The 28,000-nt window shown below is 44.0% G+C and overlaps 1 protein-coding gene and 1 long non-coding RNA gene across 3 annotated transcripts in view; one reads left to right on the top strand and one right to left on the bottom strand.

Moving 5' to 3' along the window:
- LOC105487367 (lymphocyte antigen 86) overlaps positions 1-26,882 on the top strand; it is a 63,658-nt gene extending 36,776 nt beyond the window's left edge. The window contains exons 5-6 of the mRNA XM_011750820.3: positions 21,087-21,139; positions 26,006-26,882. Coding sequence (XP_011749122.1) covers positions 21,087-21,139; positions 26,006-26,089 — 137 coding nt within the window. The 3' untranslated portion in view covers positions 26,090-26,882. The remainder of the gene's footprint in view (positions 1-21,086; positions 21,140-26,005) is intronic.
- On the bottom strand, positions 561-25,446 carry LOC139363512 (uncharacterized). Of its 2 annotated transcripts, XR_011624073.1 has the most exons (4): positions 21,408-25,446; positions 20,531-20,637; positions 19,654-19,717; positions 561-8,895 (listed from the first exon to the last, which is right to left on the bottom strand). It is a non-coding gene; the product is annotated as an uncharacterized lncRNA (long non-coding RNA). The 2 variants fall into 2 exon arrangements; XR_011624072.1 differs by having other exon boundaries at positions 20,531-25,446.
- Positions 26,883-28,000: the final 1,118 nt, after the last annotated feature.

Here is a 28,000-nt window from a genome sequence, read left to right as displayed (position 1 = left end):
CACCAACCTTACAGGTTAATACTATATTAATATTCCAACTTTATAAATGTGTAACTGAAGTACAGAGGGCTTTAGGAGCTTGCAGCAAGTCACAGAGCTTGAAGGATCCACGGCTTGAACCCAGGCAGGCTGACTCCAATCTTAGTTTTAACGAATGAATGAATAAAAGAACAAACAAGACAACGAATGAATGTGTCTTGCTTTTGACCAGGGGTTTATTTAAAATTATCATTTCGGGAATCTTTCTGCCCAGTGATCTGACTTTGTTTCAAATTGGGACCTTTTTTTTTTTTCTTAGCTAGCCCACCTTAAAATGATAAGTCAGTTTTCCTCTCTCAACTTACTGGAGACATTTCTGATTAATCAAGTATATTCATGCATTTCCTCAGAATGATGAACTCGTCATTCGTCCGTCCCTGTTTAACCTTTTCGTCCTGCCCTCAGCTGGGCTGACTCTGAATTCTTCACCCACAGTCAGTCCTTTCTCCTTTCTTCCCTCCCTCCTTTTCCTCCCTCCCTCCCTCTCTCCCTCCCATTTCTTCCTCCCTCCCTTCCTCCCTTCTTCAGCTACATCTTGCTCCACCCCCCATACATAGCTTAGGCATCAGCTTAAGGAATCCTTTGCCACTTTCTCTTCAGAGCCTGCATTTTAACACCTGCAACATTGTTTGGACAGTCCCCTTAGTATGTGTGGCCCAATCGCCATTTGCTTTTCATCCAGACCTAGCTGAAGTATCCCTTTCTCTCTCTGTCTCTGTCTCTGTCTCTGTCTCTGTCTCTCTCTCTCTCTCTCTCTCTCTCTCTCTCTGAAACTTCCTCCAATGCCAACAGATAAAGTGCTCCCTCTGGGTGCTCTGGGAGCATCATGTTCCTATTTCTGCTGTAGTTCTTATCTCAGATGGAACTGAATTTTATGGTTAGTGTGTGTGTCCCTCCCAATTAAACTTCAAACTCCTTTAAGGAAGGCATATTTCTTGCTCCTATCTGTCACTGCTGACATGGCAAAGAGACCTGGCACAAAGTAAAGACACAATAGATACTTGTTTTGTTGTATTTGCATGTGAACATATGATGGATTGAACACAACTTTACCAGTTCACCTTTAAAATGACTACTTAAGACTGCTTATGCATAACATAAAGACACAACATGCATCAAACCCTAGCAGAGAGTACATTTTCCTGGTCCTCCAAGTATAAGAAAACCTTGCTGTTTTTCCCTATGTATGGTTTTAATAGGATTGATGAAAGAGAAGAGAGATGGTTCCCTAAATCAGTTTGAGGTGTTCAATTCAGTTTAGCAGCTCAAAAGGCTGGCGTTTGCCTTATTTGAATGCTGGGCAGCTCTGCAGCTATTTATTTGCTTTATTGCAACGGGAGTGATGACTGCATAGGCAAACTGAGAAGCTGGCACTGGGGAAATTGCCAGAAAACCTCATATAGTGTAAAATATCATATAGTATAAAATGATCAGAAAAGTAATATATAAACGCTGCACGAACAAATAATTATGTAAACTACATAAGGCAGAGAAACTAAAATCTTAAAGTCAGAGGTTTTTTGGATTATTAAAATTTTTTAACCCACCCACAAACCTACTGCAGGAATGATTCTGTTCCAAAGAAGTGGTTAATACTAAGACCAGAAGGGGAAAAATGGCACCAGGAAGAACTAAAGTCAATCCAAATCCAAGCATAAGCTGCTGTTAACACATTAAGGCTTGCTGTGGGGCTTGCAGGTCCTTCTTAGCAGAGCGGTGAGAAAACCTAATGTCCACTGTGGGCGGCACATTGTGGTGTCACTCGCAGCTGAGCTGTCTGGTATCATTGTCACAGCATTACTATGCATTCCTCTGCAAACTGCATCTCGCTGGCTTTTCTCCAAGCCAGATAAAACTACAAAATGGGTCAGACTTAGTGAGACGGAAATGTTGCCTCCTTTCCCTCTGCCTTGTCCTCAGCTAGCTTTAAGGCAAACATCACATTGGATTCAAAGACCAGCTGATGCTCTTTCAGTATGATTACTTACGCTATGATTGACAATGTGGGGGAAATAGCGTATATGACCAATGATAGGGCATTGACTAAGTAGGTCATTATTCAGCCAAACAATGGTACAATGGCTGTGATTTTAAAATGATGCTGTAGATTACTAAATTACATGAAAATATACTTGTAAGAATATTATGTAACAAAGAAGCATGCTATAAAAGTGTATTCACTGTTGAATCCTATTGTATAAAATGTGTGTATGTGTATACACCAAAAAAATACTCTGAAAGAGTACACACTTCAGCGCTAAGAGTGCTTATCTCTGCAGATCTTTATTTTTGTCTTTTTTGGAAATCTTGCTTGCTTTTATGATAAATTTGCAAGGTTATTCTTTTAAATATTAGTTTATCATTATAAGAAAGAATAGAGAGAATAAATTCTGTTCCCCTAGGAATAAACCTAAGAGTTTTCAAAGAGAATGACAGCCTATGTAATATCCAGTGATATTTGGACTTGAATAGAAAGTTCTGAATCAAAGAGTTGCGTAGAATATCAAGGGATGATCTAACAGCCATACTCTTGCCTGGGATTCCCACAGCCCTGTTTACTCAGGCTGTGGGCTCACTCAGAAGGAGACAAAATTGGCCACAGTTTTACCTCCTGCTCTGTTAATGCTGCACTGGTCCTTCTGTCTTCTCTGATAGCATCAAGTCATTTAGATTTATTTGCTTTAGTTGATCGCCATGCTTTCAAACAGGTTCCATAAGCTGCACATCCAATTTTAAGACAAAATTGAGCTTCACTGAATGTCCTTAATGACCACACCTAATTCCTAGCCCAAAGGAGGGAAGCTGCAGTCAACTCTCTCAATCCTCAAGAATAATAATGCCGATAGAACCCGTGTGTGGTCCGGGAGCTTTGGTCTGGTCTGAGAACACCAAGCATGCCCTTACCCCAGTGGGTCTCCATCTTGGTTGCACATTAACTACTCCTGTGCTTTCTGAAGCAATGACCACAAGTCACAGGTCACTACTGAACCCTGAAATATAGCCAGTCTGATTAGAGATGTGCTATAAGTGTAAAGTACAGACTCAGTTTCAAAGCTTTAGTCTGAGAAAAAGAATGTAAAATATCTCTGTCATTGTTCCATGGTTGTATGTTGAAATGTTAATGTTTGGAATATACTGAGTTAAGTAGAATTTATCATTAATATATTATTTTAATTATTTATCAGTGATAAGATATTAATATTATATTAAAATTAATTTCACCTTTCAAAATGTGGCTCCTAGAAAACATAAAATTATACGTGTGACTCTCTTTATATTTTTATTGGACAGTGCTACATTATTATCTCCATTTATAGTTTTGAAGATCCCAACATCCAGGCCATACCCCAGACCAATGAAATCAGAATCTCTAGAAGTAAGAGCCAAGCCAGGTGGTGACCAGAAGTGCTCTGTGTTGAGAATATAGGAGGAAAAACTGTTTTTTCCTATATATACCCTCATCTTAACAGATGAGGAACTTGAGTCTAACTTACCCAAGGTCACAAAGCCAGCAGGCTGTGGAACTAGGTTTCTGTCCAGCTCCAAACCCTTCTGCTGTGTATCTTCCATAAACATAAAGAAAGCTTTGCTAGAGAAGAAGTAAATTCCTTTCAGCCCTCCACTAAGACCGTCTTTTTCGATTTAAAGGAAGGGCATAACAAAATTATAGAAACCAAAGGATCTTCTTTGGGCATAACCAGCCTATTATTATAAGGCAGTGGTTCTCAAAGTGTGATCCTCAGACCAGCAGCATCACCATCATCTAGGAAATTATTAGAAATGGCAAATTTTTGGTCCCTACCCAGACTTACTGAATCAGAAGCTCTGGGGTTGGGGCTTAGTGATCTGTATTTTAACAAGCCCTTTGGGCCACGTGTTGGCGAATTTTTTTCTGGAAAGGGAAGGATAGTAAACATTTTAGGTTTTACAGACCATATGGTCCCTGTGGCAATCGCTCAACTCTGCCCTTGCAGAGATAATATGAAAATGAGTGGACATGGCTGTGTGCCCAGATTACATGAAGTGAGGTATGTCTGTATCTGCTGCATGTCTTTTATGATTGATTTGGCTTTGTTTAACTTATTTATGGACACTGAAATTTAAATTTCATTTAATTCTTACATGTGGTGAAATATTATTCTTCTTTTGACCAATCAATCCTGCTCTAAGTAGTTCTGTAGCATACTAAATTTTGTGAACCACTGCTAGAAGCTGAGTCAGAATCCAGGGCTCTCTGCCAGAGTTACTGAGCACAGGTATGCTGGGGCTGTCACTCGGTGGACACTTGACCTGAGCTGCAGCATAAATTCAGATCCAGGACATGAAGGATAATACTGCACCTGTGCTTTGACTCTGCTTTATAAGGCCTGTGCCAACAAATTAGATTTGGGGCAAAGGGGACTTAACAGAAAGACTGGGCAGAGTGGCAGCTGGCAGGAGGAAGGGCACCTTAGGAAAAAGCCAGAGAGTGGGCCTGGAGGTCTCCTTCCCTCCCCACAGCTGCCAGGGACAGTCTGGAGGGCCATTTCATTTCTCTGTTTCTCAATTACTGCATCTATCAAATGAGAGTGGCCATAATTCATGATTGGGTAACAGCGGAGACTAAGTAAGATATGCAACGTGTCTGATGCTTTAGGAATCACAGCACTGAGTCCCTGGGCTTCCTCCCCTACCTGAGGGACCTTGAGGCAGAAGGTAGGAGCATTTTGTGAAAACTGCAGGGCTGATTGATAAACTCTGGTAGGTCTGTCATAGAAACAGGCCAGAGGTGAGGATTCAGATTCAAACTGGCTCACTGTAGAGCCAGAGGAGCAGCCTGTCCATAATATCGCACACTGCCAACCTGCTCAGGCTCCCAGAATTTCCTGACCAGTAACTGAACAAGTCTTTTACGGCTATGCTGTTCTGTTCTGTTTTGTTTTCTTCCTTTGATCTAAGGTCAGCCTCTAAAATTTTTATTTTCTGCCACTGGCTTGACTTCCACCCAGAATACATAATCTTAGGAATGTCTACTCCCTTCAAGGAACCTGACATCCATCAAAGTGTGATCTGTCACCCTAGCCCACAATTGTCTGACATAAGGACTTTTCCCAAAGTCTGGGCTTGTCAGCACTCACCAGCACCACACATGAGGCAGCCACAGCCCTGTCTAACTTGGAATCGAGTCAAGTTCCCTCCAGTCTCCTTCAGTCTCTGATGTATCAAGCGTTCAACACATCTTGATGTCCACTCTCAATGAGGTTCATTTTGTTCAAGCAGTTCCCTAGAATATCCCACATCAGGAAGATGAGAATAAAATGATATGTTAAATAGAGCCAAAATTTTATTGTAAGATGTACTGTGGCGCCTGAAACTCAGGTATCACCCTGGGAAGTAGAAGCAACATTTCATGCTTGCTCCACAAGCTCCACCCAAATAAAAAGTGGGGAGAAATGACCTAAAGGTGGCTCATGTTTGGACCGTCAAGAATATATTGTGTAGGGCCACAGAGATGTGAGGTTCTCAACTGGAAGTGAACCTGGAGATTTGGGTAAAGACTCGGATTAAAACCATAAAGTACATAGAATGAACACATGATTTTCTTTCTTTTTAAAAGTTGTTTTATGTTATTTCCAACTTCTATTTTAAGTTCAGGGGTACATGTGCAGGATGTGCAGGTTTGTTACATAGTTAAACATGCGCCGTAGTGAATAACTGCACGGATCATCCCATGATAATGCCTAGGTATTAAGCCCAACATCTATTAGCTGTTTTTCCTGATGCTCTCCCTCCTCCCATCCCCCACCCTCCAACACACCCCAGTGTGTGTTGTTCACCCCAATGTGTCCAGGGAACACATGATTTTCACACTTGATAATAAGAGACATGTCAACTGTCAAACCTGGTTCTGGCCAAACCTCTGTGAGTTCTGACCAGGGTAGGTCAACCCAGGCAAAGTGGCCTTGGTTCCATAGCACCAAGTGAGTAATACTCTTTCAAAAATAATTTGTGTATTGATTCACAGATTGACTTGCAGATATCAGTTGTACACAACCTACTGCCAAAATCAGCTGAAATTAAAATAAAGGCATAGGCGAGTTAGATAAATTGTGTGTGTGTGTGTGCATGTGTGTATACACTGGGTGTGTATGATTATAAATGAGAGTATCTGTAGGTCAAGGAATCTTCTTTGAGACCTTGAAAGCTGTGACTGATGTAGTCCAACCAATGAAAAGCTGAGAGGACTTAATGATGCCTTATTCATGTTAGGATCCCAGAGAGGTGCAGAAGACAACGGTGACCACAAGAACTGCTGATTCATGGTGCATCCATGCCTGCACAGGCCACTTCTCAGTATGAGCAAAATCCATTATGAAACACATTCAACAGATAAACGTACCTCCCTGTGTGCAATATGCAAGCTAGAGAAAATAATCAGGTTTAAACTTGATTTTAAACGCATTAATATTTAAAGCTTGCAATTAAAGGAAATAGTATGATGACATCTTTTGCAATCTGAAGAATCCTCTAGTTGAGAAAATAACTGGTTCTTGGTTTATCTTTTGTGTAAATCTGAGCTTTCCTACTGTTTGACCAAAGTGAGAAACACATTATAATTAGATGAATTTCAATATAAAACAGAGTAGATCCCCTGAGAACTGTATTTAAAGTCTGGCATAATATTGCCCATAAGGCAGATATTTTTCTGACAGAGCTAAGAGATTCTATTATAATACTCAACTGATTTTACATATACAAGTAAGTCAAAGGTGTAACCAGAGTGGGTGCTCGTGGCTGCCCATCCTCCCTTCCTTTTCGTTACCTTCCCTAATTAAATGTTTCTCTTCTGGTCCTGGTTCATGCTGAACACTTGGACCCGGTGATCCTCCCAGCATCATTCGCTGCAGAGCCTTCTCAATCTCACTGTCTGTATCAATTCAAAATTCTGTCTTAACAATAATATCTAGATCAGCAGTCAGATTCCATCAGTTAGATTTCTATGACCTCCTCTATTTCTGTTTCAATGTGCTCCTTTCCACAGATCTAGGAAATGAAGGGAATTTGGGGGGAGTGCTGGGAATGCAATCTGTTTACTGCCTGGATTTGGAAAAAATCCACAAATGCTTTCTGCAAAATGCCTTACCCCTGCACTGCTGGAGTAGAAGACAGGGCTAAACCACCTTCCCAGCAGGCGCTACCTTGAAGAAATTAATCTATGCTGATGAGCTGACAACCTCTGTAAAGCCCAGCCACGGCCCCACTACCATGGGCTTCATGATTCAGCTGTTTCATGTTCACTGCACATACATTAACAAATGCAAGCCCCAGGAATTCAGGCATTGATTTAGGCTATAACAGAAGGGGAATAAGCAGCTTAATAGAAGCCTAAAATTTAAAATACAGTAGTCCCCTCTTACCTGATAGGGACATGTTCCAAGACCCCCAGTGCATGAATAACTGCAAGACCCCCAAGCCATGAATAATACCAAATCCTATATTTACTATTTTCCCCATGCATACATATACCTATGATAAAATTCAATTTATAAATTAGCCATAGTTAGAAATTAACAATAACAATTAATAAAATAGAACAATTATAACAATTTACTGTAATAAAAAATATGTGAGTATGGTCTCTCTTTCTCTCTTTCTCTCTCTCTCTTTTTCTCTCTCTCTCTCAAAATACCTTAATATTTTCAGGCCACAATTGACCACAGGTAACTGAAACTGCAGAAAGTTAAACTGCAGATAAGGGGGACTACTGTCTATCGTACATGTTTTCTAGGGTATCACCTATGTTATACTTGTTTGCTTACCTTTGATTTCTGGGCCATTTTAGACTTCCTGCTCCTTCAGAAGCTGCAGGCTTTCCATCCCCACACTTCCTTCCCCACCTCCCCCAGCCCTACCTTCTGGTCCTGTCCTTCAACCGCTACCGGTATCCCCAGTGACAAAGTGGCTGAGATGGGAACTCATGCGTCTTGGCTCCTCTTCTCATGGATGGATCTATAGACCCGTGGAGGGAGTGCTGACTTTCTGTGACCTGAAAAATTGCACTATTTCTCCTGCCATTATTATCCCCACTGTCATTTTGCAGCTGCAGGCAGCATGTTACCAAAACCAGTATTATTCTGGAAGCATTTCCTGTCCCCTGACTCATCAGACTGCAGCACTGCTGCCGGAGAGCAGGGACCTTAGCCCAGTCCAGTGGTTCTCAACCTTGAGCAGGCATCGGCATCACCTGGAGCCCAACTTCAACCACAGTTGCTAGACCCAGCCCCAGGGTTTCCAGTTCCACACATCAGGCGAGGAGTCTGAGAATCTGCATTTCTTACATGTCCCCAAGTGAGGCTGATGATGCTGGCCCAGGGACCACACTTTGAGAACCACTAGCCTGGTGGTTACGCCCAAGATTTGAAGGCAGACCTACACAGAGCTAAATCTTCACTGCCACTTACCATTTATGTGACCTCAGACAAGTAACTTAATCTCTCTGAGCCTCAGTTTCCTCATCTGTACAATAGAGAAAATACAAGTGACCTCATGGGACAGTCATAAGGATAACATGGGATAATACACATAAAGCCCATAGAATGGTGTTCTGCACACAGCAAGCGTTCAATAAGTGATCCATGGCAGCAACTGTGTGCAGCTGATGACAGATTTCTCCAGCAAGGCTCTGAGCCCCTCAAGTCATCATCCATCTCAGATTGGAAGTCTGCATTTTAACAAAGCGCATGAAGAGGCAGTGGAGTCATTGAGGCTTAGAAGTTTAAGACCTTTTTCCTTACAGGTAGCAAGAAGATGCCTTTGGTCCAAGCCTGCATATTTTCTGATGGCTGAACAAGGGGAGTTTCCCTGGCCCTCTTGTCCCTGTAGGGAGAGAGCGTCATTTGCATCTCTCATGGAATTGGAAATTTGAAGCACCATCATCTCCCCTTCGTTCCTTTCTTCTTTTCATGTATTATTCCTTGTCTCCAGACTTCAATGGTAGATTTCCTGCTTGTGATTACCAGGCAGCTGCTGCTGCAGCAAATTCATGCAGAATCACCAAAAACAATGGTTTACTTATTGTATTAGCAGAACTCCTACCCTCAAACCACAAAAAAAAAAAAAAAAAAAAAAAAAAAAAAACCAGAACTAAAAGCAGTAGCCACTCTACAGAGGGCACCAGTAATGACTAAGCAAAAGAGCACTTTTTCCTGCTAAATGAAATGAAAGGAAGTGTATTGGTTTTTAAGGAATTCTAGAGCCCTGGATGCTTTCTCCCCATCCTCAAACTCAAGCATGTTTGTAAATGAGCCAACCGTACTGCAACTGTACTTTGACATCAGTCAATTCTTTATGTTCCTTGAGCCCAGCATACTATGACTAAGGATGACCTAGGACCAGAAACACTTTTAATTTTCTAAGACAAGCTTCTTTACAAATCCTTGACCGTTATGGAATTTCATAAATCCAGCTCAGTGACATACTTTGATGTAATAATCGTTTAGGAAGCTAATTAAGAAGGCCAACTCACGGCTCCCCCATATCACACAATCGGATCCCAGAGCCGCTGGTATTTGCCTTTTAAGAAACTAGACATCCCGAGAGCCCTGATGTGCATGAGCCCGGACGCCTACCCCAGTGTGAAAAACGCAGCCCTCTGTGATGTCTGTTTGCTTAGCTTTCCAGTCGCATTACTCATTCCCAGGGTTGCCCAGGTTTCGGAGGATCAAGTCAATTTCTTCTCTTTGCTTCCATCATCATCTACTTCATTTCCATTTCTAGGAATCTAATCAGCCTGCCAATTTATAAGTTGTATTTTGAATGTTGTACAAAGTATTTGTCCACAAAATTTAGGAATTAGTTGGTAGGTGGGACAAAAATACTTAAATTCTTTTTGCTTTGCTGCTGGAAGTTATGTATCTCTCAGAGGGGGAACCTGGACAGCAGAAAAACAGGCCTTGCAGAAGGAATGCTGCTGAAAGCAAGTCATTTTCCCGGCTAGGCCCCGCTTCCTCATCAATGACTAAATAGTCGGCACCGTCCAGACAGTAGCTACTGGCCCCTGCAGCCATTAAGTACTAGGAACATGGCCAGTCCAAAGTGAAATGTACAGAATACACACTGGATTTTGAAGACTTGGTACAAAGTATGAAAAAAATAATGTAAATATCTCGTGAAGACTCTTTATATTGGTTCCATGCTGAAATGGTAACATTTTTAATAAGTGGGTTAAACAAAATATATTACTAAATTAATTTTACTTACTTCTTTTTCCTTTTTTGTGTGTAGTTACTAGAAAATCGTATGTTGCATATATGGTTCACATTCTATTTCTCTTAGCCAGTGCTGATCTGGAATTGCACTGTCCAATATGATGGCCACAAGTCATATGTGGCTATTTAAAGAATTTACATTTAAGTTAAATTAAAAATTCAGTACACCAGTCCTACCAGGCATATTCTAAGCTCCTAACAGCCACACATGCCTGGTGGCTACTGTATTTGATGGTGTAGACACAGAACATTCCCATCTTTGTGGAATGTTCTATTGCACAGATCTGACCTGGTTGTATCTATACTGCTCTGAAGTATTTTTAACAGTCCATCCTGAGCTCATTTGTGAGTTCATGCTAGAAATTCTACTCTCTGGCCTAGCCCTAAACCCAAGTACTTTCTCTTCTGCTCAAATCCTAGGTTACATCTGTGTCATAGTTCTGAAGGGCCCTTTGTGGAGAGCACAAATACAAACAAACCATCACCTTTGTCCCTTCTCAGGCTCATCACCCTGTCCCTCCTTTCTTAATCCAAGACCGCTGTATGAGCTTTCCATAGCTGCTGTAACAAATCGCCATAAATGTCGCCATTGACGACACCATCAATTTATTCTCTTACAGTCTGGATATCAGAAAGCTAGCGTCAAAGCATCATAGAATTGTGTTTCTTCTGGAGGCTCAGGGAGAGCCAGCTTTCTTGCCTTTTTCAGTTTCTAGAGGCTGCTGCATTCCTCAGCCCTTAGTGACATCACTCTACTCTCTGCTTCCATCTCCACCTGGCCTTCTCCTTCTTCTGACTTCCTACCTCGCTCTTATAAGGACCTCTGTAATTACAATTGGGCCCCCCTGGGCCACACAGGATAATCTCCCCATCTCAAAATCCTTAATTTAGTCACATCTGCAGAGTTCCTGTTGCCATGTAAGGTAACATATTCACAGTTTCTGGGGATTATGACTTGGACCTCTTTGGGGGGCCATTACTAGCCTGCACAACCCCCATCTGGAAAACCAGCATGCGTTGCTGACCTCCGTGTGCCGTGTGAAAAGGCCCAAAACTGTGTCTAATATGGGAAAAACTCAAACTCCATAGGTTTTCCATTAAAATGCTTTCATAGAAGTCCAACAACTCTGAGAACTTCACAGTTCTCAAATGCACTTGCTCACAAATCTGAGGCTGAGGCAAGAGATGAGTCTTTCTATTAGGAGATTGTATCATTGTTCCCAAGGGCTTGCTTTATCGGGCCATTATTGTCACCTTTCCCCCATAAAACCACCACCTGCATGCCCTCTAACCACAGGAGAAATGACTTGGCTAGCAGTCAATGACGGCCCATGTATTATGCCCATTCTTGGCAGAGAAAGATGGTAAGATGGCAAGGAGTCCTTCATCATGTTTGTCATGGAGAGAAAACCAGCTTCTACTAGGAATAAGTATGGTGGCTCACACTTGTAATCCCAGCACTTTGGGAAGTCGAGGCGCACAGATTGCTTGAGCTCAAGAACTCCAGATCAGCCTGGGCAACACAGAGAAAGAAACCCCATCTCTGGAAAAAAAAATTTTTTTTTTAAAGGCAGGAAGGGGCAGGGATAGCTGTGTGCAGTGGCTATCCCTGTAATTCCAGCAGCTACAGAGGCTGAGGCAGGGAGGATCTCTTGAAGCTGGGAGTTTGAGACCAGCCTGGGCAACATAGGAAGACCCTCATCTCTAAAAAAAAATTTAAAAATTAGCTGGGCATGGTGGTATAGTCCCAGCTACTTGAGAGGCTGAGGCAGGAGGATCACTTGAGCCCTGGAATTTAAGGCTGTGGTGAGCTATGATCACACCACTGCACTCCAGCCCTGGACAACAGAGTGAGACTTCTCTCAAAAAAAAAAAAAAAGAAAGAAAGAAAGAAAAGGAAGGTAGAGATAATGAGCACATCTCTGAATCACTGCAGAGGCCTAAGGAGAGGACCATGAGTGAAGAAACCCAGGAAAAATTCTAATTCTGTAAATGATTCATTACAAATACACAGTGAATGTTTTCAAGTTGTAAATAACATTAAATTTCTCTAGGTAGTGAAAGGCCATAAAATAAAATCTCACATGCCTCGTCGAATGGATGGGGAAAGATATCAAAGCAGAGTTAGCTGGAAGCAAAACTAAGATAACTCATGTATAGAAAAAGTCATCCAAACTCAAATTATACAGTTATGAATTCTAAAGTACAGTTGTGACTCCAAAAACACGACAGCAACTATTCCCAGAACATGCTGACCCTTCACACAGCCAGTGGGGTGAGACCAAATGCCGGACATCCCCAAGAAACATTTAGAAATCAAGTTGAGCAAGTTCTAATTATGGAGCAACAGAAATAATCCTCCAATGAAAGGTCACTTGACTTGCCAAAGAGTCCCAAAGTTTTCAAATCCACTTTATTAGAGTTAACTTGATTTATTATAGGTTATTCCACTTGTGCACTATTGGACACTTGTGCACTAATCAGGGACAGTAACTCTCTATCCAACTGAATGAAGAAAACAAAGACAGAGATGGACTGTGCCCCCCTCCTCCTTCCTGCAGTCCCTCTTTCCTAAAACTCACAGGCTTCCTCGCATGCTCTGCTCCTCCCCTTGGAGCACAGCTGAGGTCTTCACCTCCTGTCCCTGTCACTCAGCTCCCGTCTTCTCCCAGAGTGTGAGATTCACAGAGTTCAAACAGATAATCCAGGGCACGAAAATTCTCCTTCCTGGCCTTTGGCATGAAAGTCAAGGAACAGGTTCCAGGGCATTCGGGTATCATTTCTGAACTAGGTGGTTCCATCACAAGAAACAGGTGCAAATGTCTCAGCAGCCAGGTGGCTAGGGCTACCACTAGCTCATCCGTGGCCTTGGTATACATTAGAAAAAGGGGAACCTTCTGCCAGGAAGTGTTCTTAGTGTGGGGTACCCCCAAGTAAAGCCAGGTTCAAGGACTTGGGGGTGGGTAGTACTCTGGGCCGTGATGCCAGGAAGCAAGGGTGATGGGAAAAGCCAGTGAGAGACACACCAGGGAGCTGATGACCAGCACAGGGAACTAGGGCTCCATCCCTCAGCAACCCCTGGGGAGCTGCAGCGAGTGCCTCAGAATTGTCTTTCTCAGGGTCAGGAAGCTTCAGGAGTTCACATCCCTGCACTTCCCAGTTGCCCTGCATGGGCTTCTCTGAAGCAGGAAAGCACGCAGAGGGGCAGCCCTTGACACGGAGTAATGTCAGAGGCCCTGCTGATGCCCACTCCAGCAGCCGGGATTCCACCAGGGGCTGAGAGGATGTGGCCCAGACCACTAAAAGCATATGCTGGTGGGACCCAGCCCAGACCACTAAAAGCTTATGCTGGTGGGACCCAGCCCAGTCCTGGGCTGCAGGCCCTGACCCAATAGGGCACAGCTGGATTTCTGATCCCATTCAACCCTGAGCCAGGCACATTCTGTGCAACTGCATGTGGAGGACCGGCAGACCCCCCTCTGAAATGGAGCAGCCAAGCCCGCAGCACTGAGAGTCCCGGAAGGACCCCTCCAGGAGAGACACAAAGGACTCAGAGGCTCAGAGGATAAGAGTTGAATGGCCCGGGAGCTTGAGGAGCTGCCAAATTAGGAAACACTGAAAAATAATACTAAAAAGTTACAATTAGGCCTGGCCTAGGCTGGAGCTTACCTACCCACAATGCCGGGAATCCATGGAAACCTGAAGAAACCTCCAGCCTTTAGGGCCTACTGGGATCTCGCTACAGTGACATTCGCCCTGAAGGCAGTGGACACTCTGATCTGTCCCTACCCCAGGCAAGTTTATTATTACCTTAAATGAGAGCCCTAACCTACCAGCTCCAAGGCTTAAGGGAACAGGAAGAACTACATCCTCAAGGGTCAGAGAGACTGAAGAAAGCAAAGCTACAGATCAGAGGGAACATGATGAGGATCAGTGCCTGGGCCTTCTCCATCTTCTGGATTTGGGTCTCTTCGGAAATACCCAGAGGCGGGAAGAAGAATAAAGAGCTCACTAGAATAAAGCCATGCACTCCCTCCCCGCTCCTCCAGAGACAATGCTCTTGGTTGGTCTGGAACATTCTCCCCACCTTCCTCTTCATCCTCTAGCCCCTCAGCTTGGTCCTCCGCACGCCAGATGCCATCACAGACTCTGAGCTCCCTCCCACTTTGCTCTTGGCCTCACCTGGAGGGGAGAGGGAAGGCTGCATCCTCCCAGGTCGACACTGCCTCCCTGCGTGCAGGTATCCCTTCCAGATACATTTCATCTCCTTTGGATATATATATATATATATATATATATATATATATATATATATACACACACACCCAGAAGTGGGACTGCTGAATCATATGGGAGTTCTATTTTTAATTTTTTGAGGAATCTCCACACTGTTTTCCACAGTGGCTGTACAAATTTACATTCCCACCAACAGTGGGAATTTCCCCCAGAATTATTCGCAGTAGCCAAGATGTGAAAACAACAGCGACAGATGAATGGATAAAGAAAATGTGGTCTATACACACAATGGAATATGATTCAGCCTTAAAAAAGAAAGAAATTCTGCCATTTGCAACAACGTGGACATACCTGGAGGACATTATGCTAAATGAAATAAGGCAGACAAATATTGCGTGATCTTACTTACATGTGGAATCCAAAAATAAAAGTCAGACTCACAGTAAACGAGTAGATGAGTGGTTGGCAGAGTCTAAGGAGTACAGGAAACGAGGAGATGGTGGTCAAAGAGTGCAAACTTGCAGTTAGAAGATGAGTAAGTTCTGGAGACCTAACGTACAGCACAGTGACTACTGTTGATCACAACATATTGTACATTACTAGCAGAGTAGCTCTCAAGTGTTCTCACTACACACACAAACACACATGTACACACATAAGCATGCACACACACAAAAATGCACATACATTCACGCACAAATGCACACATGCACACACGCACATGCAGGCACACACACCTGCACACACAAACGTACACACGAAAGGTGACTATGTGAGGATATGTTAACCACATTATACCACTTAAATATATATAACTTTTATTTGTCAATCATTTCTCAATATAACTGGAGCAAAAAAGGACACTGCCTCCCCTCTACCCTGCCCTACTGGGCCCAGCAGCTGGGAAGGGAACACAAAATGCTAGGTAAATGAATGAATGATTTTTTAAACAAAAACATTTGTTCTTGATATGCCAATTGGCCTAGTCATCATAATTATAACTCTTGAGTAGTTTTATACTGTTAAGTGCCCTGAAAATGCTTAAGTATTAATGACATTTTATAATAAATTTGGGAAATTGGCAGGAATTCCAGCAAGATCCTAGAAAGGGCTAGGAAATGGGGAGAGGGTCGCCTAAAAGAGTTCATGCAGTCAGCAGGCTGCGTCTGCGCTGGTTATTGAGAACAAAAAGAGGCAGACCAAGACACAGGACCAGCCAGGTGCAGTGGCTCACGCCTGTAATCTTAGCACTTTGGGAGGCCAAGGTGGGTGAATCGCTTGAGCTCAGGAGTTGGAGACTAGCCTGGACAACATGACGAAACCCCATCTCTACAAAAAAAACTAGGCAGGTGTGGTGATATGCACCTGTAGTCCCAGCTACTCAGGAGACTGAGGTGGGAGAATGGGAGGATCACTTGAACATGGAAGGTGGAGGTTGCAATGAACCAAGATTGCACAACCTGGGTGAGAGAGCCAGACCCTGTTTCAAAAATAATAATAAAAAAAAAGACACAGGCCCTCATATCAAGTTGATGTCACCCAAAACCCTTGGGACCTTTTATTTCCACAATTTATAAACCAATTTTCTCTTCAAAAAGACACTCAATGACAATCACCCAAAGTTCTGGGTCAAAAAAAAAAAAAAAAAAGCTGATACTCAGAAATGACTTCAAGTATTCAGAACCAGGGAGGTGAGTTTCTTTAATCCACTGCACATTAAAAACTGATAAATATTGCACATGAAAGAAACGGAAGAAATGGGTGCAAATATACTGGGGTTCTTTTTATAGTCCTGGAGTGTGAGAATGTTAATTAAAGGAATCTCAGAATTGGAGAGGATCTGAGAAAGGACAGAGTGAAAATTTAATTTTAGGTATTGTTTTATCAGATTTAAAAAAAGACAATTTCATTAGTTACTTGCAGTTATCTCAAGAACTTCATGAGCCCCCCAAAAAGCTCCAATTGAAACTGTAAACTGTAAGAGACCAATTTAATGAAAACCTCTCAGCCAAGTGAAGGACCTCTTAATGGTGAAGAACACAAACGAGCAAACCTGGGTGCATTAAATGAGCACAACAAAATATTAGGTATCATTAGAGTGTTGTTCTTCAAAGAGTCATACTCGTCCATTTTTTAAAACAAAAGTTTAAAAAAAAGGCACAGACAGAACTTAGCAGTTACATACACTGGCTCAAGCAAGAAGCTAGAAAACCTAGTCTCATTGCATATTTCAGCTTCCACCAAATGAACGTTACTCCTTTTCACACCTGGGTGAATAATAATACAGTTAATAACTGCCATTTCTACCCTTCCTTGGGACCACATTCTGCTCAGCGGCTTTACACACAAGTTCTCTAGTCCTCTCAATGCCCTATGGGGAGGCATTGCTATTTCTATTTTGCAAGTGCAAAAACTGAGTTGCAGGATGGCTGAGCAAATTGCCCAACATCACTTAGCTAGTGAGTCGGAGAGCTGGGTCTCAAACCCAAGTCTGTCTGCTTCCTAGGTCAAGTCATTTGCACTGTGCCACCATACAGCAATTTGTAGAAGCATAAAGCAGGTATGAAACATGTCCAAGGGAACCCAGCCAAATCAGACAGGGACGGCACACCAGTCCTTGTTCTTGGACTCTGCTCCTGAGCCACACTGTGTCCAAACCCTGACAGCCAGCAGGAGTGCTCTTGGCTTATTCATGCCTGTAGCAGCCACATCCTTGAGTTGCAAGCAGAAGACACCCAATCCAGCCAACAAAAGCAAAGGGAATTTCTTGAAAGGACATTTAGGAGTCACAGAATTAGCAAGAAAGCTGGAACACCAGGCAGAAAGCGGGCAGCTCTAGAGACTGGTGAGCTGCAGTGAACGCTTCTCTTGCCAGAACAGATTGACAAGGGGTCTCTTTGTCTCTCTGCTCTGATTGTCTTGGCTTGGGTTAGAGAGTATCTACTGGGAAAAAGATAACTTCCGAAAAAGAAATCATGTTCCAGTAGCTGAACCACTGCAGTGCATATCTGTTAGGGGCACGATCAGCATGGACTGCAACGCAAGGGGTGCGCCCTCAGGCTGGGCAAAGCACCAGCATGACAAATGAATCCTGGGCAGGCTGTCCCTCTGAACCCTCTATATGTAACCACATATTAGTTACAGTGCCTACATGTGCTGCTCAGACAGGTTAAGTAAATTGCCCAATTAATGAAAAAAGAACTCAGATTCAAGCCCAGATAGTCTGACCGCTGGACATGTGCTCTTAGCCACGATGCTTGTTTGCAGTGCTGGGGAATCACAGGGGAGGCAGTAATGACTGAGGGGCTGGGCAAGGAGTCATCCTTCTTGCTGACTTCAATACTGATGTGGATAGCCCACCAAGCACCATAATGTCTCAGTTTTTTCACCCCCTTACTTTCAACAACCATTTCCATCTTTACACCTCGACCACCATCTCTCATGCCAACCCTGGATATCTTAGAGCCTGTAAAAATGCACCATTTCTGAAATCTAAATGTCAAGCCCTCTGCCATGTGGCTTCCTCATATCCTGCCAGCTCACCAATTCTAGCACCTTGACTGCAATAATAGAAACTCCATTCAATTCTCTCCCCGACTGTTACCATCAACAACTCCCTCCTGCCTTCACTTTCTTCCTTACCCACGTTAGATTCTATGGTCTATTGTTATAATCTTTTCCTTGCATCTAATCCAACAGCCTTGACTTTCTCTCCTTTTCATTCTTGTCCAGTGAAACTCCAACCCAACCACTGACCTTCAGTAGCACTGGAGCTACTGAATGTCTCTAAGAAAATATACATCTGGGCTGACTGGAGTATCTTTAAATTTATGGCCACAAACCTCAAGAAAAGCACTCAACACTGCCTAGAAATCTTACTATATTTTTCAGGTAAATTTCTTCCCCACTGTCCATGAATATTGTATTCCTCCTTTTGCTGCTCAACACAGCACAGGTCTTTGCCATCTAGTGCCCCCTACAAGTCTGTGGACTTCACTGCAAAAACCAAAGAGATCAGACAAGAGCCCCACTATTGGTTTACTGGCCCATCTACAAACATATCTACACCTGAACTCATTCTGCTCTGTTTTCGCTCCTACAATTGTGGGAGTAATTTTCACGCTTCTCTCAAATACAGGAGGGAGTGTTAATAGCGTTCCTTTCCACCTTCTTAAACCCCTCATGTCTTCAGTTATTCCCTCTTCTGCAGCTTCAATCTCTCTTTCTACAAGATTATTCCTTTGGAACAACAAATATGGTACAGTATCTCCCATCTTGAACAAAGAAACAAACCACTCTTAATACCACACTCTCCTTCAGTTATCCTTTTTTTTTTTTTTTTTTTTTTTGCTTTTGCTTCCTCTCATAACAAAACTCTTACTTCCTCACCTCCTTATATCTCTTCAGTCCACCCCATTCAGGTATCAGTACTCATCTCTCCGGTGTTCTTGTCAAGGTCATCAAATGACCTCCATGTTGCCAAATCCACTGCACAGTTCTGTTCTCATCTTACTCAAACTCTCAACAGCAGCATTCAGCATGGCTGGCAATACCCTCCTGTTTGAAAAACATTCATCTCCTGGCTTCCTTGCTCCTTCACTCTCTGGCTACCCTCTCACTCCACTGACCATCTCTTCTTAGTCTCCTTGGCTGGCTTCTCCTCAACCCAACCTCTGAATGTTGGAGGGCCTCAGGAGGTCCTGTCCTCTCCTCTGTTGATTAATTCTATCTCTTTGGGGTGAGGGGGGCATCTCATCCTATCCCATGGCTTAATCACCACATGTTAATAAATCTGATATTCATAGCTCCATTCCTACCTTTTCCCTAAAATTCCAGACTTGTATAGCCAACTGCTTCCAAGGATCCTTATTAACCATATCCCAGAATTAGAGCTCTTCAATCATCACACACACACACACACACACACACACACACACACACACACTGCCTCACCAGGCTTCTCTAATCTCAATAAATGGCACCTCCATCTATCCAGATATTCAAACCAAAACCTTCCTGGCCCCCACTCTCTATACCCACTCATCAGTGGGTGCTATCGGCCAACACAAATATTATCTCATTCATGTTCTCTACCTCCACCACCACCACCCTTCACCAATCCATCATTTACCTTGGCCACGGAAAAGCCTTCACACTTGGCCTCTTCTTTGCATTCTTTATACAGCAGAATGTCTCTGCAAAACATAAATTAGCTATTTTGACATGACTTTTAACACATTTTCCACTGGAATGAAATCTGAACTCCCTACCATTTCCTGCAGGTCCTGAAATATGTCACCCCTTGATCTTTCCAAGTTCTTCTCAACACAGTTCCTCTTGTTCACCATGCTTCAACAGACTCATCTCCCACTGTCCTTCCAATTTCCTAAACTCTTTTCCACATCAAGGCCTCTGTCCTTACTTTGTTATTCTGAGATGGTCTTCCCCCAACTCTTTAAATGCTTGGCCCATTCTGCTCCTTCAGGGCTTGGCTCAAATACTACCTCCTTATAGATGCCTCCATGACTGCCACCCGTGGAACATGGTGCCTCCCAGTTCCTGGCATTAGCGAGTATTCATGGAGTGCTTCCCAGGTGTTGTTATTAGTGCTTTTTATTGATTACCTCTTTTAATCCCTACCACCCTAGGAAGCAGGTACTCTTATTGTCATTATCTTACCCATCTTGGAAAAAAAAACAAAAAACCAAAACAAAACAAGGAAACTGAGCCCAAAGAGATAACAACTGTCCATAGTCAACTAATCCTGGGACTTAACCCTGTGCAACCTGGATCCAGCCTGGCCCCTTCCCCACCACACCCTCCTGCCTCTCTCATATTACTTGGTGTCCCTTTCCAGCACTTGTTACAATCTGGATATTGTCTTGTTTAGTTATTTCTGTATCATCATTCTCCGCAGTAGAATATGCATTAGTTCACTTTCATATTGTTATGAAGAAATTACCCAAGACTGGGTAATTTATAAAGGAAAAGAGGTTTAACAGACTCACAGTTCCAGAGGGCTGGGAAGGCCTCACAATCATGGTGGAAGGCAAAGGAGGAGCAAAGGCACATCTTCTATGGTGGCAGGCAAGAGGGCCTGTGCAGGAGAACTGCCCTTTAAAAATCCATCAGATCTCATGAGACTTATTCACTATCACAAGAACGGCACGGGAAAACCCACTCCCATGATTCAATTACCTCCCACTGGGTCCCTCCCATGACACACAGGAATTATGGAAACTATAACTCAAGATGAGATTTGAGTGGGGACACAGCCAAACCACAACAGAATATCAGCAATGCATGGACAGAGACTTCCTTTTTCCATCCCAGGATCCCCAGGGCCTGCCACATGGAAGGTGCCTGACCAATATTTGTGGCATGAATGAATAAGTGAATGAATGTAGATCAGGTGTAGATCAGGGAATGAAAACATTTCTAGCAATAGCTGCTCTTATTTTGGTGCCAACAATTGTCACACATCAGTGTAAGCACAGAACATATGAATGAATCATTTTTTTAAATGATTGAATAACATCATGTATGCTTTATATATTTTTTCAGAGCAGATTTACTATGCTGGGCCTGTCAATAATCCTGAATTTACTATTCCTCAGGTAAGATATTACTTAATTCTTGTATTAAATAGTTTGTTTCTGGAAGAAGTCTAGAAGAAGGGGGAGGGAAAGGAGGAGAAACCAAGAAGGAAGAGGAGGAGTTAAACAATTTAAAACTTATCCACAGGCCATCCCTGCAAAAACCCTTTCTTCATAAAACTGCTGCTTCACCGTGGGCACTTGAAATTTCTTGACACGCTGACTTTGTCATTTTGGCATTTAATATTTTACATGTCGGTGAACCTTAGGGAATCCTCCGAATACAAACCTCCCACTGAGAGGGATGCCAGCGTCTTGTCCAGCAGAATTGCGGCATCTGTGGGGTTCCATATGGCAGTGCTGCTGGGCTGTGTGGGCGGCACCACGCATGTGCTGGGACTGTGCTCAGGAGGCTGGCGGTTCAGAGAAAGGAAGATGCACAAGCCATGGAGGCGTGAAGGTCCCCCGGTTACTGTCCTTTCACTGTTACTCATGAGCTGCCACTAAGTCAGTAAAATGCCCATATCCTTAGCATTTGCTGGCAAAGCTCACAGCTCAGAGTAGAATTTTCCACTAATTCCTTTCTGTTCAAGATAATGTGACGTTATTAAATGGCTCAATTTACATCACTCTGCTATAAGCAATAAATGTTCAATATGCTACCCCTAAGATAATTTTTTTTTTGAGACGGAGTCTCGTTCTGTCTCCCAGGCTGGAGTGCAGGGGCATGATCTCAGCTCACTGCAACCTCCGCCTCCCAGGTTCAAGCTATTCTTCCACCTCAGCCTACCGAGTAGCTGGGACTACAGGCATGCACCAACACGCCCAGCTAATTTTTAGATTTTTTGTAGAAACAGGGTTTCACCATATTGGCCAGGCTGGTCCGAAGTCCTGACCTCGTGATCCACCTGCCTCAGCCTCCCAAAGTGCTGGGATTACAGACCCCTCAGAGAATCTTATGGAATAATATGGAAAGGATCACAAAAATGTGATCTTTTAAAAATGCATGCTGATGTATTTAGTACCTGTGAGATTTGATTATGCATATATAATATGTAGTGATCAAGTCAGGCTATTTAGGATGTCCATCGCTGAATACATTTTTGTTAACTATAGTCACCCTACTCTGCTATCAAACACTGAATTTATGTCTTCTATTAACTGTGTGTTTGTACCCTTCAATCCACTTCTCTTTATCCTCTCCCTCTCCTCCCCTCCCTCTCCACTCTGGTATCTATCTTTCTACTCTCTATCTCCACGTGATCATGTTTTTTAGCTCCCACAGATAATTGAGAATAAGCAATATTTGTATTTGTTCCTGGCTTATTTCACTTATGATAATGACCCCCAGTTCCATCCATGTTGCCACAAATGATAAGATTTTATTCTTTTTTATGGCCATATAGTATTCCACTGTGTATATATACCACATCTTCTTTATCCATTCATTCATACATGGACACTTAGGTTGATTCCATATCTTTGCTGTAGTGAATAGCGCTGCAATAAGCATGGGGGTGCAGTTGCAAAAATGTAACCACTTTAAATAGTTTTGTTTACAACCTCATCCTTTCAGTTCTCCAAAACCTGTATATGGCTGAAGAAAAAGGTAGGTCTCTTTCTCCGTAAAGAACCTCTAACTTAGTTTCACCTCCGGGTTTGTTTCCTTTCTTTCCCAGCCTCTGTGTTCCTATGTCACAGTGCCATCTTGCTACCATCTCGGATTTCCACTAGCATTGCTCTTGTAGCTGGGAAGTCTCCAGGCTTCTCCCTCTGGAAATCTCTAGAGTTTTCTCCTCAGGCCTTTCATTAAAATACAAAAGTTTTGCAAGAAAGAAAAACTACACCTCTCTTCACTTCTAGTATAAGGTACCTAAACTGTCCCAGAGAGTTCCATTTTTCTTTAAATCTTTGCTATTTGAATTGTTTTTCTTTCCCCATTGTCCTTCTGACCCTCCTCCCGACTAGAGGCTGACTTAAAATTTACTAACAATTGACTTTCACTTTTGCATTGTTGGCTTAATTTTAACCCAGTTACTCAGCAACTGTTATAAGATAGAGCGGAAAAGAACTTCTTAAAGTCAGAAAATCCCTTTGAAAGTAGGTTGAGGGGCCAGGCACAGTGCCTCATGCCTGTAACCCCAGCACTTTCAGAGGCCGAGGCGGACGGATCACTTAAGGTTGGGAGTTCAAGACCAGCCTGGCCAACATGGTGAAACCCCATCTGTACTAAAAATACAAAAATTAACAAGTCGTGGTGGTGCGTGCCTGTAATCCCAGCTACTCGGGAGGCTGAGGCATGAGAATCGCTTGAACCCAGGAGGTGGAGGTTGCAGTGAGCCGAGATTATACCACCGTACTCCAGCCTGGGCAACAGAACAGGACTCCATCTCAAAAAAAAAAAAAAGAAAAGAAAAAGAAAAAGGAAAAAAGGTTGACCAGATATGTAAAAAAGCTTTATTTGAATCACCTTACTATGCAGGAAGGAAGTGCAGAACCTAAGTTCTTCAACTGCTGATGGTACTTAAGCAGATATTACCCAGTATGAGGGCATCATATGTACAGAGAGAGAGCTGGAGGCCTTAATCCCAAAATGGGCTCCCTACACTGGTCGCAGGTCAGCCGTGGATGGCCCGCAATGCACAGAGGCTTTGCTTCTTAATATGGAACAGACACAGTTCAAAGCCTTTTGGTTGTAAAAGACCTACCCTGTATCACCTCCTCCAACCAAATCCTCCAGGGATGGGCTCTGGGCTAATGGCAGTTCCCATGTGGCCAAAAACGCTCCCACTCAGCGCTCAGTCTCCAGGGCCTTGGTATTATTTCCCTCTGAACTCATCCAACCCCTTGGCACAGATTGAAGCCCTCCCTGGCGTCCTCTGTCTATGCTTCCTGTTTTCTGAATGAGAATTTAGGGGATCCTTTAGGCTCCCGAAGCATGTGGACCACAACTCATAGGCACAGCCTGACCTGTGTATCGCCAAAGGTGCACCTACAAATTCCTAACTTGCAAACTTGTGCCCTCCTCAACAGCAGAAAAGCTGCACTCAGTCCTTCCCTACCCTGGCCTCCTGGCCTCCCAGCACACACCTCCACCTGCCTCCAGCCTGGCACGCTTGCCTAAATACTCTTATCTCTTGTACCAGAGTCTGCGATGTCTGTAATTCATAATCTAGAACCCCTTCCTTCAAATACAACCCCTCCTCTCAGGCTCATAACATAGTAATGAAAAATTCATGTGGTGTTCAATACATTTGTAGGTGTGTACCTAAATGCACATAGAGATTTTAAAGAAAAGTACATGAGGAGGAGGAGAAGGATGAAACACAATGAGATATAAATTTGAGCCGGTCTTTACTCATAATTAATTCTCGAACATTTGGACTGCTTTGGTTATATTCCTAACACTGTTTCTAAAATTACAGCTGCTCAATATTGGAAGAGTATGACTCATGGGAGCTTCTAGAATCATGGAATCACACCCCAGGCGCCATCCAGAGCACAGCCTGGCTCTCTTGAATACATTTCAGTGTCGGGGACTCCACTCTCTTTGGAAGCTCTGCTCATTGCTAGAAAGTTGTTCACTTCTAACAAAAGCCACCTCTCATGCAGTTTCTCTCCGGTGGTCTCACCTACTCCTTCCCTCTTGCTTTGTACAGATTAAACTCCTTCCCCCGTTGGGTGACAGGCAGTTCAAAGATGTGCCAGCAGTCTCCTGGCCTCCTCTGCCACAGTCCCTCTGCTCTGCTTGTGACCCTCCCACCACCCCAGAGCATTTTCCTCTCCAGATTAATGTCTACAAACACGTCACCGCTCTGTGGCTGCTGGGGTGCAAGGCTGGGGCGCTGGCAGCAAACAAAACCGGCATGGCTCTTCCACAGTCTTCACAGGACCTGGCTGCCAGGCGGCTTCTGCCAAGCTGACTGCAAAGGAAGGGAGACCTCCTCACAGCGTTGCTGCCAGCAAGGACCCCCAAAGGCAGCCATTCTTTCTGTGACGGGGCATTTTGGTTTTGTGCTGGTGAACTGTGCTCCCCGGGGTCTTCTCTGTCTCAGCATACAACCCTTTCTCCCTCCAGTTGCTCAGGCCAGGAGCCCTGGAGTCACCTTTAACCCATCTCTTTCTCTCCCACCCACTTGCATGTCCTCAGCGGATCCTATCGACTGTTCTTTCAAAATTTCTCTAGCACCCAAACCCTTCCCCCACCTCCACCTCTAATCCACGTCATCTTCATCTCTCACCTGGATTCCTGTAATCACCTCCCGCCTGGACTTTTCAGCGAAGCAGCCAGAGGGATGCTACTGACACAGGCGCCAGGGCAGGCCACCCTCTCCTGACCCCAGTTCCTTTCAGAGCGGAAGCTGATGTCCCCACCACAGCTTCTGAGGTCCTAAGAGTCTGGCCTCCTGTGTCACCCTAACTTCACCCCCACCATCCCCCGCTCTCCCTGCAGCCCCGCTCGCCTCCTTCTGCCCCTCTAAGGTGGGGGCCCCAACTCATAGCAGGACTGCACCTTCTTGCGTCTGCTTCAGGTCTTTACCTAAACGTCGTCATCTCAGCAGGACCTCCTTTCACCACCCTGCTCAAAATTGCAGAGCAGCACTCGCCTTCACCCACCCAGTGCTTCCATCCACTCCCTTCCTGCATGAGTTTTCTCCATGACACGAACACCTGACATACCATACGTAGTCACATATCATAAGGCTGGTCTGTCTCTCCCAGAGATGCTGGAAGCTCCGCGGGGCAGCGGTTGGCTTGTCTTGTTCTAACGTTAGCCGCAATGTCCAGAACATCACCCAGCACATAGAGGTTTCTCTGTAAATATTTGTTAAATGATTAATTGTACCGTGGGTCACACGTCTAATACTTGACCTGTGCCCCTTGCAGGGAGAATACCAGGTTTTGCTGGAACTGTATACTGAAAAACGGTCCACCGTGGCCTGTGCCAATGCTACCATCAGGTGCTCCTGACCGTGGCCTGTAGCAAAACTCACAGCCAGCTTCATCTCACGGGACCTCCAAGCTCCTCTGACTGAACCTGCTGTGGGAGAAGAAGCAGCCAATGACAGAGAGAGGCTCTACAAAGGCGCCCCCCAAAAAGTGCAGCTGCTAACTTTAGTCCCAGGACCAGACATCCCCAGAATCCACAGATGTAATGAAGTCCCCGAATGTATCTGTTTCTAAGGAGCCTCTTGGCAGCCCCTAAGCAGTCTTGTGGGTCCATCCTTTTTGTCTAATTGGTCGCCTCACACCAGACTCACCTGCTTTTCAACTTCTTAGGAGTGCTTCCTCACAGTTACCAAGAATAAAGGAAGCTGGCCACCATTGTTCATTGTGATTTGTTCAAAGAATCTTACTACAATGCTGTAGTTAAAAAGTCATTTCCTCCAGATGCAGTGCCGGATGCTGGTGCAGCATAAGCAGTTCCAAGAAATTCAGGAGGATGACAGCCTGGCTAAAATTAGAGCGCTGGGAAAATGTGCCATTGCTTCTCCTGGCCAGGCCCCCACCCTTGGACCATGAGGGCCGAGAAGCTGATGCAACCTCACGAATAGGGACATCATCCTCTCGCTTATCCAAACACTCATTTCACCTTCATCCCTCAAAGCGTGATTATACTTCACCTCAGCACACAATGGCATTCATTACTGCATTTATTAATTAATGCAAGGAATAACTCCTGAGCATTTAATGTGTATCAGGCACTGTGTTCTTAAGTTGTCTTTTACGCTGCTCTCCATAAATGAGCATGTTGCCTATCCTACTTCCAGAGTCATTTCTGCGGCCCTGTCTTCTCTCATGGGATGCACCGACCGCATGGTGGGCTCCATGGCCCCTTCACCATCCAATGCCCCTGTCCTTCCAGTGTCCCTGCTGGCCCTCTTGCTCCTGCTAAGGGGCTGGAGTAAGGTGGGTGAGTTGACACTATCATTCATAAAAATGCCACTATATTAGAGATTAAAGGAGAAAAAACTCCATAGTTTAAAAAACGGTAGTTGCTATTAATCCCTATTTATACATCATTAAACCACCTAGAATAGCAGGTCATAAATGCCTGGCGAACTTTAAAACCAGCATCTGAGGTTTTCTGGATTATGAGGAGGCAAAATTACAGCAGTGTCCTCGCCTTGGCCATAATGCTTGAGAGAAAAGACGTGCATGGCCATACTAGGCTCAGGAACAAACCTCTGAACGTACATGGGGGTGACAGTGTTATGCACAAGAACAGCAAATGATTCCTCCCCGGGCCATTCCCTCTAGCTTGAGACATTCACCTCCCTCCCTTTTCAGTAATCATCACGACGAGTAGTAAAGGCCCTGGCTAGACTCTGCGTACGCACATGTTCTAACAGTACAAGACAGCTGTCACAGCCTTCCAAAGACACAGGTGGAACTCAGCCAGTCCCTTCCCAATCCCTTTGCCCTCTCCTTTAAACTGACTGTGTGGGTGTGTGTGCATGAGAGAGAGAGGGAGAGAGAACGTTTCAGATTCTATAGGTCTGTGTTAAACTGGAATTTCCATATATGGAGCCTATCCTAGTCATCGCGGAATATACAAGTATACAGCAGTTTCACTAAGGACATGATTTGAGAGGGGGAAAAGATGTTTCTTTGTCCCACAATATTTTTTTTTCTTAGTGTCCTGTCTTGGGCCTTAAATTTCACCATTAGTTTTATTCCAGCAAGTTGAAAACCTTTTTCAACGTTCAGGAGTCTCCTCTTGGAATCCGAACAGCCCTGGTAGGAGAAATGCTGGAGTCTACTACATCTGGCAGGATGTAGTAACTAAGATGACTTTGAAAGTGCCAGCCCAGAAAGCAGGGGTGTCAGGGGAGGTGGGTGACCCAAAGCCGAGCCCTCTCGGGCTAGCCATTGTGCGGT

Source organism: Macaca nemestrina, chromosome 5 (assembly GCF_043159975.1).
Source record: "Macaca nemestrina isolate mMacNem1 chromosome 5, mMacNem.hap1, whole genome shotgun sequence".
In the NCBI taxonomy this organism is placed as follows: Eukaryota; Metazoa; Chordata; class Mammalia; order Primates; family Cercopithecidae; genus Macaca; species Macaca nemestrina.
The sequence above is the reverse complement of the archived record's forward strand: the minus strand, read 5'-3'. Positions and strand labels throughout refer to the sequence as shown.